Source organism: Hyaloscypha bicolor, assembly GCF_002865645.1.
Source record: "Hyaloscypha bicolor E unplaced genomic scaffold K444scaffold_126, whole genome shotgun sequence".
NCBI classification, from domain to species: Eukaryota; Fungi; Ascomycota; class Leotiomycetes; order Helotiales; family Hyaloscyphaceae; genus Hyaloscypha; species Hyaloscypha bicolor.
The window spans coordinates 263,696-275,323 of record NW_020194628.1 but is presented as its reverse complement, the minus strand read 5'-3'; the positions used below and the strand labels follow the sequence as shown (position 1 = coordinate 275,323).

At 43.5% G+C, this 11,628-nt stretch overlaps 3 protein-coding genes across 3 annotated transcripts; 2 read left to right on the top strand and 1 right to left on the bottom strand.

The window, feature by feature from the left end:
* Positions 1-477: 477 nt before the first annotated feature.
* On the top strand, positions 478-3,089 carry K444DRAFT_596613 (glycoside hydrolase family 31 protein). The gene is made up of 3 exons (XM_024878442.1): positions 478-1,213; positions 1,261-1,430; positions 1,489-3,089. The coding sequence occupies exons 1-3, from the start codon at positions 538-540 to the stop codon at positions 3,001-3,003; spliced, it is 2,361 nt and encodes a 786-aa protein (XP_024731756.1). The 5' UTR covers positions 478-537; the 3' UTR covers positions 3,004-3,089.
* A 92-nt stretch (positions 3,090-3,181) lies between these two features.
* K444DRAFT_538431 (NAD(P)-binding protein) lies at positions 3,182-4,013 on the bottom strand (the record flags this gene model as incomplete). The annotated part of the gene is made up of 2 exons (XM_024875538.1): positions 3,182-3,726; positions 3,806-4,013. 2 exons carry the CDS (start codon positions 4,011-4,013, stop codon positions 3,182-3,184), a joined length of 753 nt encoding a protein of 250 aa, XP_024731755.1.
* Positions 4,014-5,507: 1,494 nt separating this feature from the next.
* Positions 5,508-8,405, top strand: K444DRAFT_596610 (uncharacterized protein; the record flags this gene model as incomplete). Its single annotated transcript, XM_024878441.1, has 2 exons — positions 5,508-6,389; positions 6,456-8,405. The coding sequence occupies 2 exons, from the start codon at positions 5,508-5,510 to the stop codon at positions 8,403-8,405; spliced, it is 2,832 nt and encodes a 943-aa protein (XP_024731754.1).
* Between the last annotated feature and the right edge of the window lie 3,223 nt (positions 8,406-11,628).

Sequence of the window (11,628 nt, the reverse complement as noted above, 5' to 3'; positions counted from 1 at the left end):
AGGGGAGCAATTCCTCAAGGCGACTAAACTCTATCGAGGATGAGAGAGAGTGAGGAACAAACAAGAAAGAAGAAAAGATTGAGGGAGTATTTGGGGGCATTCGAGTGTCACGTGCTACGAGACCTCAAGGCACGTGCGTCTTTCGTTGTCCGACATCCTGGCTGTGGCTTGACCGGTCCAGCGCCCGAATTCCCTATTTCCCTTTTACCCTTTCTACCTTCTCCCTATCTCCAGCGGCTCCTACGCCCCTCCCCTCCCCCCCACGCTTCCCCAAGTCTTTCGCGGGGTCGCTTCCAGGAATGGCTTCATTGGCTTGGACCTCCACGCCAGCGGCCTGTTCTGCTTATGCCGAGGCTTTTTGCGCGCAGCAAGTGAGTCGCGGTGAGCTAGCTTTTCATGTCAGCACGAGATTGTACGTAAACACGGTCCAAGCCGCCTTCTCCTTGCGCCAGAGAGCGCCAACTCTTTGCTTCTTCTCTTCTCAACCTTCACACCCAATTCCGTGTGTCTCGACGACGTCTCCGTCACTCGCCCAGCATGAAGTTTACCCATGGCATCTGGTTCGATCGTGAGGACACCTCCATATATAATGCAGTGGAAGTTGGAGATGTTACACGCTCCAATGGAAATGAAATACGCGCGCTGTGCACAACTCGTCATGTCTGCCATCGTGGGGATACTCTGAACCACCCAACAATCACTGTGAAATTGTCTTCTCCAGCACCAGAAATTATTGCAGGCACCGCATACCACTTTAGTGGAGCTGGATCTAAGTTACCGCGCTTTGAACTCTTTCCAGAGGGCTTGCCAATAGAACTGGGTAGGGTCACAGATGATCCTCAAACCAACTCGGTTTCTCTGAAGTCGGGTGGTGTTCGGGCGGTGCTGGATAAGAACCCAAGATCTTTCAACATATCTTACAGATCGGAGGAGAGCGGCGTAGAATTGACTGATTTGGGCATGTCATGCGTTCAATATATTATTGCTCCTCCACACACCGAAGCCTCTTATCCGCCTCTTGCATCAACGACGATTGCAGATCCGTATTATCGTGCTCCACTTTCCTCCTCGAAGCGACCGTACATGGCTCTCTCATTCGGACTTCAGGTCGGAGAACTGGTTTATGGTTTGGGAGAGCGGTTTGGACCCTTCACAAAAAATGGCCAGCACATTGACTTGTGGAACGAAGACGCAGGGACTGCTTCTCCGTACGGTCAGTCACCATGCCTCAAGTATCTGCTTATGAGCTAAACCGTGTAGCATACAAAAATATACCGTTTTACCTGACAAACCGTGGGTACGGGGTATTCTTTGACCACAGCGACGCTCTTTCCCTAGAGGTCCAGAACGAGAAGCAAGCGAAAGTGCAGGTATCAGTACAAGGAGAAGAGATTCGTTGGTATATCATTCATGGGCCGACGCCGAAACAAGTGAGCAGTCTACTAGCATCTGCCTGAACTTCTATGTGAAAGCTGACGAGAGATTCAGATCTTAGCAAACTATGCAAAACTTACCGGTCGTCCTCCCATCCCGCCTGCATGGAGCTTTGGGTTGTACCTTTCTACATCTTTTCTCACTGAGTATGATGAGAAAACGGTGACTTCCCAGCTCGATGGCATGGTAGAGCGCGGCATCCCAATGTCGGTTTTTCATTTCGACTGTTTCTGGATGAAAGCCCACCAGTGGACTGATTTCACATTTGACCCCAAGTACTTTCCTGACGCAAAAGCTTTCCTTGGCCGAATCCATGAAAGAGGTCTCAAAGTCTGTGTATGGATCAATAGCTATATTGCACAAAACTCGGAGGCCTTTGAAGATGCCGTTTCCGGCGGATACCTTATCAAACGAACGAACGGCGATACTTGGCAGAGCGATATCTGGCAGGCGGGCATGGGCGTTGTCGATTTTACAAATCCTGCGGCGGTTACTTGGTACAAGGCACATCTCAAGCGGCTGCTGGACCAAGGAGTGGATTCATTTAAGACCGATTTCGGAGAACGCATTCCATGGGAGGATATCACCTACCACAACGGAATGGATGCCGTCGCCGGACATAACTACTACGCTTACCTCTACAACAAGACCGTCTTCGATGCAATTGCCGAAGTACGTGGGCCTGATCAAGCGCTCCTCTTTGCCCGCTCGGCCACAGCGGGTGGTCAACAATTTCCCGTACATTGGGGTGGCGATTGCGAATCCACATGGCAAGGCATGGCGCAGTCCCTCCGTGGAGGTCTCTCTCTGGGCCTCAGTGGCTTTGGATACTGGTCTCACGATATTTCAGGCTTCATGTCCGAGGGACAGGCACAGACCGGACCAGCGTCTGCATTGTACAAGCGTTGGGTACAGTTTGGGCTGCTGTCCTCGCACAGCCGGCTGCACGGGTCCAAAAACTACCGCGTTCCGTGGCATGTTGACCATGAAGCAACTGAGGTGCTACGCAAATTTTGTCGCCTGAAGAATCTTCTTATGCCTTACGTTTTTCGCCAGGCAATAGATGCACACCAGCAAGGCCTGCCGTTGCTTCGTGCAATGCTGATCGAATATCCCCAAGACAAAGTCTGCCAAAACCTCGATCAGCAGTACATGTTTGGCGACAGCCTTCTTGTAGCACCCGTCTTCAGCGAGTCCGGTATTGTGGAATTTTATGTGCCGGCTGGGAAATGGGCGTCTATTCTCGATGGACGAGGTTACACGGGCCCGGCATGGTTTACGGAGAAATATGACTACTTCAACCTTCCGCTGCTGCTGCGCGAAAATAAGGTGCTGCTGGTTGGGAAGCCCGACAAACCAGATTACGACTGGGTAAAGAATATTACTCGTGTGCTTGTTGGAACGACTACCTTAACCACATTGAAGGTTGAGGTGCCAAGCTTCTCGAGTCCTGGGGTGATAGAGGTGGTATTGGAACTTAGTAAGGGGTTGGAAAGCAAGATTTTCACTCTGAAAGGTGGAATCGATTCGTTGCAGGTTGAAATGTTGTCGGAGGGGTGCCATTTGTGAATGAAAGAGTTAGCAAATAGAATCAGTCTACGATGAGGCCCCGTTCAGTTTTACAAAATTGATTAATGAGGCTATAATCGACGGTGAAACAATTCTCTTTACAACTGGGTCATGATACACGAAATTTGGCTAACAATCACTGTGAAATTTATACTCTATCGGTATGCGCACATCTAAGTTACAAAAATGATCGACTTTGTACCTCATCCACGGCCACAACCATACTCTCATCCACTGGTGTTCTCGGCGAATGGAAGTAGTGATTTAGTCCACTAATCTCAACCGCCTTGCCGTGAATGGCGGGGTCATCAAGCAAAATACCCACTACATCTACGAGCTTCTTCATCGGTGTAAGATGAGCTTTGGGAAAGCGAGCCCAGTTTTTCTCATCTGTGAGCCCAGTGATGATGGTTCCGGGGCAGAGAGAATTAACTCGGATGTTCTTTTCCTCCCAAGAGTATTTGGCAATGCTTTGAGCGAAGCCAAGGACCCCATGTTTTGATGCGGAATAGACGGGTACTGCCGCAGATGGATATAGAGAGCCGGAAGATGCAGTGAAGATCAGAGAGCCACCTCCGTTTCGGGCCAGGTAATGTTGAGCCAGGTACGCCGTTTGAAGTGTACCTATGAAGTTTACTTTTGCAGTCATCAAGAATGCAGGTATTGGTAGCGACTCAAAACCATCAGAGCTGACAACGAGTGGCTCCTCGTCATAATAGTGTTCTTTTTAAATAATACCGGCATTTGCAAAGACTAATGAGTTAGCACAATAACTGCGATAATGATAAAAAGGTATATGCACCAAAGTCTAGGCGGTGATACTGTTGCCATGTGAGGGCGAATGTTTGTGCCAACTGGTCGTAATTGGTGATGTCTGCAGCGAAGAACTTGCATCCCAGTTCTGCAGCGGCTTTTTCTCCAGCAACAGCATCTTTGTCACTAATAACTACCAACCAGCCTTGCGATAATAGATACGATGCAACTGCGAGCCCAATGCCGGACCCTGGCATTAAAATATTAGCTCAAGATAGAGATAACATCTGAAATCGATACGTACCACCACCTGTTATAAATGCTACTTCAGATGCTGTGGTAGAATCTCTTTTATGGGTTTTGGTGTTTCCCTCGCCTCTTTTCAATGTCCCATTCGCATCGTAAACTACCGCGCCCCCCGTCGGCAATTCTGAATCTATGCCCATGTCGTAAATCAAATCTCTTTGGGAGAAAAGCCAAAAGATGAAAGAGAATGTGTTCAGGTCGAAGAGCGGCAGAAGTTAAAAGGGGTAAAAGATACAAAAGTACAATAAGTAGAAGACGAAGCCTAGGTACGTGGGTACCGAGTGAACATATGTCAACCTGGATGTGAGATGATCCGGAGAAACGACAAGTCGCGCGAACATGAGCCGAGCTTGCCTCCTCTCTCCCTTTCCAAACAGGGATCTCTAGAGGCGTAAGTGCAACAGCCGATAAACTAACTCTGGCGACTGGTTTAACTGCGGCTCATCGGTTGTTCGGTTGTAAGTGCGACAGCGCATGACCGAGCCTAAAGGCGGCTGTAGAGTAGAGAGGCATCGGGATTCCGGCGCCGGCCTCAGAAGACAGGGGAGCTGAAGCTAAGCCGAAACCGGCTATTTTGTCCGCTTTTCAACCCAAGCCTACAAAGGGGTTCAATAAAGACATAACGTAACTTATTAGACCAAATCTGTATTCATACTGCTGGAAACAAGTTGTTAAAACGGAATTGAAATATCGTCTCTTCCTTTGTGAAATATATCAACTGGAACACGTGTTTTAAATGCATCATGTAAAAGTGTACTGCTTGCTTTTGCAGAGCTTCGAATTCGCAACATCAAGCGCAGGCTTTGGCCATTTGAACGACCTGTCAATATTTCTAAAGGCTCAGACAAGAAGGTAGGGGTGAAATGAGGAGCAACGTCGACTTCGACGCCAGCGGGCGGGGGCCTGCATTCGACCGCCACCATCTCCCTGCGCCTCCCCCGGACCTCCCCCGCAACCTCTGGCATCCCAACCTTTTTGATCTGATCGATACTCCACCTCATTTCTTTTTGCTGCACTCCTTCTCCCATATTCTCTTCCTCCCACTGCCTCCCAAGCAAGCAGTGCGGAGTTCCGACATGCCTACCAGGCTTGGAATCTAGATTCTTACAGGGACGAAGTTTGTTTGCCTTCAAGCCGCCGGCCTCATCACCCCATTCTTCCATGTCTTCATAGTGTCGCCATTGTACGGCTACCGCGTCGGCGATCAGGGTCTGTTCCTTCGGCTCTCCTCGAGTGTCTTTGCCCCACGATGCTTCCTGTCTGTGCGCGGAGCTGTGAATCTATAAGGTAGGGCCAATCCAACTTATGTTATATGATTTTCTCGGTGTCATCGAGCAAATTGGCTTGTCTTCAATATCTGCTTCCATCACGGGCATTATTTCTACCTTTCTTTTTCTTCGACCTAACTTCTAGCTGTTGGTGCCCACCGCCTTGCCTCAGCAGTCATGACCCGCTCATGGTTGCTTGCTGGTTTCGCGCTTTTGTCTGCTGTTCAAGGGTTGGATTACTATGTCTCCCCACAAGGCAGCGATAGTAACTCCGGAACTATTGCAAGTCCTTTCCTGACTCTCACTAAAGCTCAGGCTGCTGTTAGGATTGTAGTTGCGACGGAGCCTGCGGAAGCTATCACGGTCAATATTGCTGATGGCGTCTACATCCTCAACACTACTCTGTTGTTAACAGCAGAGGACTCAGGGACCAGTGGCTACCCCGTAGTCTGGAAGGCCTTGGGCTCCAACGCCCTTATCTCTGGAGGGCTAAAACTGACCGGATGGACTTTGAACTCGACCACCGGCATTTACAGCACCACTGTCCCCGTCGGGACACAGTCGCGCAATCTTTATGTGGGAGGGTCTGCGGCACAGTATGCACGCGCCTTTCTTGATAAATCAAGCTTCGGTTTTACCAACACGAGTATCACATGGACGGACTCTGCCTATGATTGGCTGGCAACACTGCCAGGAATTGGAAAGGCGGAAATCAGGTCAATGAACTCGTTCACGGATCGGTACGCTCCAATCCAATCATCCACGACAGGTGCGCTGATAATGGATCAGCCGTCTTGGATATGGAATTATCTGGGATACGATGCATTTTCTAATCCTTGGGGAAATTCTGGATTCTGGATCCAGAACGCGCTGAGCTTGCTCACAGAAGGGAGTGAATTTTTCCTCGATCCCTCTGCGGGCAAGATATACTACATGCCCCTTCCAGGCCAGGACATGGCAACCATCGATACGTATTTGGGAATCTTGGACGCTATCGTTGCGGTTGGTGGTACTTATGACGCGCCCGCGCATGACGTTACTTTTCAGGGCTTGAACTTCGTACGTCAATAACCATCAGGTCCATTAATTATTTTGTCCTTTATAAGACTGATAATAGCTCTTTAGGCCCACACCACTTGGAATTTCGTGACCACACAAGGATATTGCGACCAGCAGACTGGTGGGTTTTTGGGGAACTTCAACATCACCTATCCTATTTTTGAAGCATCGCGTCCGTATTGGGACCAGATGCCAAGCGGGATTCAAATCAGCGCCGCGTACAACATTGCTTTCACTGGCGGGAACTATACTCAGTTTGGTGCTGGTGGGTTTGGCATCGGGAACGACCCATTTTCTCACGTTACGGGCATTGGTTACGGAGCTGAGAACATTAGCGTCCTTGACGGATATTTCACTCAAGTCATGGGAAACTCCTTTACGTTAGGAGGCATTCAAGCAAACGGCCATCATCCCACTGATCCAAGAATGATAAACTCGAGGATCACCGTCTCAGGCAATATCTTTTACAACACTTCCGCCCTCTTTAGCAGCACAGTACCGATATTCACCACCTACATCCAATATTCGACGATCTCGAACAATGACTTGTCGCACATTCCATATTCTGGAATCTGCCACGGATACGGCTGGGGTTCCAATGATCAAGGTGGAAGTCCTGAATATGCCTCACGTGGACTCTACAACTATCAGCCCCTGTATACAACGCCTACGACGTCCTTGAGCAATGTTGTCAGCAGCAACCTGATTCACGACTTTGGACTGGCACACCAAGATCTGGGAGGTATCTACACTTTATCCAAGAGCCCCTCGACCATTATCAGAGACAACTACGATTATTCGTCGACATGGTTCGGCCTTTATACTGATGAGGGCTCCAATTCGCTGACAATCCTGGACAACATGTTCTTCCCTGCTCCGGCAAGATGGTTCAACCCAAACCAACGTACTGGCCTTAATACAGCCAACAACACCCTCAAGAATAACTTTGCTGCTGTGGGTTCCGATTACGTGAACACACCTAATGGTACTGGACAATTCGGCAATACCTTCGAGAGCAATTATGTTGTTCGTGATGCTGTGACAAATGCGGCAGTCACTGGTCAAAGGACAGCGTATCGAGCAGGTGTACTACCCGGTCGGCGCGCAGGACGACCTGTTTCTAATCCCACTCTCGCCGATGCATATATTGCTGTCATATTTCCCTCGAACATTGCTACCGACTTGATCAGGGTCAATATCACCAATTTCGATGACGTTCCCCTTACTGCTGTTTCCTTCCAGACGTCAATCTCATCCAACTATGCGTTGACTCCGGTCTCGGTCCCGCAGTCCATACCAGCCAACTCTTTTGCCATTGCTACCTGGAAAATTACTGGCAATACCTGCACAGCACCAGTCTTTGCTGTGAATGTAACATACACCAATTCTCGATTGAGTAAGCAAGGGTCACTTCGGTCCAACACTACCCTACCAGGAACTGTGACTGGAGCCACGACGCAAGGATGGACCACATCTTCATCCTGGCCTGCGCTATTTGGCGCAACATGCCACACTGTCGGTATTAGCACGTCGGGGAGAGACATATGGAAACCATACGACGATTGGGGAGCAATATATACTCCCGCTCTTATCTCAACCAGCGGCCACTTCAGCGTCTATGTAAATTCCCAGGACAGTATAGGGGATCCATGGACCAGGAGCGGCGTTGTAGTACGCAACAGTCTTGCTTCAAACACCCGCTCCACAGGATACGCGACCCTTCTTGTCACTCCCGGGCAAGGGGTTGTATTCTCATGGGATTCGAGCGGTGACGGTATCGCCGACAGCATGACGACTATACCAGGCATCCGAGCACCGCTTTTCTTGAAGCTCACCGTCAATGGATCAGCCGTTGTTGGCGCTTACTCGTACGATGAAGTCACCTGGAAGCAGGCTGGGAACGCTACACTTTATGCTCGGGCTGCAACACTCGATGCGGGCATGATTCATACATCACATACTGCTTTCACAAACTCTACTGCTATTTTCTCTAGGTTCAACCCGTCGAATGCTTAGCTTCGAAAGGGAACTCGAACGTTGTATGAGTTGGAGGAGAGATTTGTGGAAGGGACAAGACGATGGGTCTTCAAAGTAGTGATATGTCACTAGGAATTGTTAATACTAGTTCAAATAATTTTTTGTTATATAATTTCTATAAATGAGCTTTAAGTCAAGGATGTGTGATTTTCCGAGGCAGATTTGAGCCTGGGTATGTAGATACCTGAAGAAAGTGAGAGCCCATCTTCGATGCCCACGACCACAAGGGGATCCGCAATTCGGGTGGTGAGGCAATGAGACATTGTCGGCCAGGCTCGGCAAAAATTCCTTAATTTCCGGTATCGATAGGTATCGATGCCAGAATCGTAAGGTATCGATAGTATCGATAGTAGTATCGATTCCCCGAACCCAATTCCCCCCTTTAATTGCAATTAACTTTAGAACCACTTCTCTTATAAGAAAACTTTTGGTAGCGCAAATATTCTACTTGATTTAGGCTTTCTATTTAGCTACTTATCTTATATTTTAGACCGAAACTTATCTCAATGCGGCTATTTTAAGTAAAAATGAGCTTTTGAGATTTTCGTGAGGCTCGCTTATATATTTAGCGTCTTGATAAGAAATACGAATACGGGGCTTAATTCTCCGAATACGAGGGCTATTTTAAATTTAAGATATTATTAACTTTTATTAATAATAGTAAGTATTTCTTTTAATAGAAAGACTAGAAATTAAAGGAATTATATAATAATGTATTATTACATAATTTAAATAATAAAAGAAAGAGTTAATTTTTGGGGTAAGAATCGATTCTGGTATCGATACTATCGATTCCTTGCGATACCTGAAAAATACCTCTACTATCGATACCGGTATCGATGCCTCAGGTATTTTTGCCGAGCCTGTTGTCGGCCATGCCAGAGGAGGTTAAGGCGTAGATTGATTACCTAGAGGTTACTGCGGTAGTGGTCGGAGGTCGAGCTCGTTGTAACTCGGTTAGATGAGTGCAATGCTGCCAGCTTGTCTGTTGATCGGCTCATAGACCGTCGTGAGTACAACAGTATCACTAACGATCTTTAAAATCGCATTCTTAAGCGAGGAGATTTAGGGGACATCCTCACTATCGAGGACTTCAGCTTGCGTTTTAGTGCAGATGCAGGCAACTGTTGTTTGGTTGTTATGCCTGTTAATTTGATTTCAAGCAATACAAAAGCAGCCTTCCTCATCCGTTATCATTGTTATCTCGAGGGTAGCCAGCGCATCGACTTCTTCTTTTTTTATGTATTAACTCAAGCCTATTACAAAAGGTACCGTTAAGTTTAGAACTTCTTCCTCGCCACTTTTCACGAGATTAGGATAACTTAACCGATTATAATATAGTTCCAGACATAGCTCAAATGTTTTATTAGATTCTTTATTTATAATTCTCCTATTTACTCGCAGCTTTAGAGGTTTTTAGAAGTTAGGCTTCTACCATAACGAATAAGCGGCAATTACCTATTATATTCTGCTTATATTAAGTATTTGAGGCAGTATAATTAAATCAGATATTATAAACCCGCAAATATATTGTGGTAGGAATTGGGCCGACATTTGGTATAATTACATGTTCTCACGTGATCCCTTAGTTCTCTCTTTTTTTGTATTTAGCCCTCGCCCTTCTCACGAGAGAGACATCAAGCAACCCAATACACACTTTATTAATACAATGCCTCCTTGATTCGTGATTACTCCTAGTTAATTCCCTATTATATATTATATTTCCTTATATCTCTCTTTATTAGTAAATAATACAGGAATAATTTTAATACAAATTAACTTTTTCGTTTAAGAGAATAAACTAATAGTTTCTCGATATTATAATTATAACGAAATCTAATAGGAAAAGAAAGAAACAAAAAATGAAAGACTTAGTCTAAAGAATAGTAAATAATACCAAAAACCCTAAGAAAATCAGAGATTATAAAAAATAAAATAAAAGAAGAATTAAAGTAAAAACCGAAGCTTATAAAGCTAATATAAAAAAAAACGAGATATTTAATATATTCTCCTAGAAATAGTATCCTAAAGCTAGTATTTAGTAGTTAAAATAATATTACTAGTAGGTCTAGTATTATAATAATAGTAGCTAAATAGCTATATTAAGAAATTCGGAAATAAACTAAACTCGAGAAACTTCTCGAGTATATTATATATAAGCTAACTTAATTATTTTTAGTTATAATTATAATATTAGCAGGAATAATTAGGAAAATTACCGAGATACTTAATTACTTAATTCGGAATTTATTACTAAGTCTGGTTTAAGAAGAAATTAAAATAGTAATATCCTGAGAAATAAGAAGTTCCTGAATTTAACTTATAAATAATCTATTTAGAGATAATTAAGATTATAAAAATACAAATATTTTTCTAATATTACTATTTAAAGAAAATATAAAATAGTTAATTCTCTAGTTAAAAAGAGATAATTATAGCCTATAAAAAATATATCTAGTCTAAACTCTCTTATTTTAATAATTCCTTATAGAAATATATTAAGTAATTTTTTATTTTTTATTAGAACCTTTTCTCAAGAAACTCTAGCTAATATATTTTTGAGTTTAGTAAATTTACTTATAATATTAAGTACTTTTTCTTTCTATTTCTTGCTATTTATATTAAGCTCAAAAAGAACTCTAATTTTTACTAGATTTAATATTACTAACTTTATTAAAAAAAAATAGTTTCTAATTAAAAAAGAAAAATAATTTATAAAAATATTACAAACTAGAATATATAATTATTAGATATTATTTATTAATTATTTATAATATATTATTTGAAAACAAATAGATTTATAAAAAAAAAAGAATTAGATAATTAATTTTTTTATTATATTTTTATAAATTATAACTAAATAAACTAGTAACTAATAATTGAGATATTTTATTTATAGAAATTAGTTTATTTTATTTATTTTATAAATACTATATTAAACTAATATAGCTTTAGAATAAAATTAATAAAAAGAATAAATAATATTATATATAAACTCTATATTATATAAGAATATATATAAGCTATAATAGTAATAGTTTAATAATTTTAAAAGAAAGATTAGATCCCGGAATTTAAAGTTAGAAATAAAATCTAATTTAATCTCTAGAATATTTAAATAAATAAACTAATTAAAAAGCGTAATATAAAATATATTAAGTATATAATAGTTAAGATAATAAAAAGCTATAGTTTTTAATTT

Coding starts and splice junctions, on each gene's coding strand:
- K444DRAFT_596613 (XM_024878442.1), top strand. CDS start 538: ATGAAGTTTACCCATGGCATCTGGTTCGATCGTGAGGACACCTCCATA. Junction 1,214..1,260: donor AGGGACTGCTTCTCCGTACG/GTCAGTCACCAT, acceptor TAAACCGTGTAG/CATACAAAAATATACCGTTT. Junction 1,431..1,488: donor ATGGGCCGACGCCGAAACAA/GTGAGCAGTCTA, acceptor CGAGAGATTCAG/ATCTTAGCAAACTATGCAAA.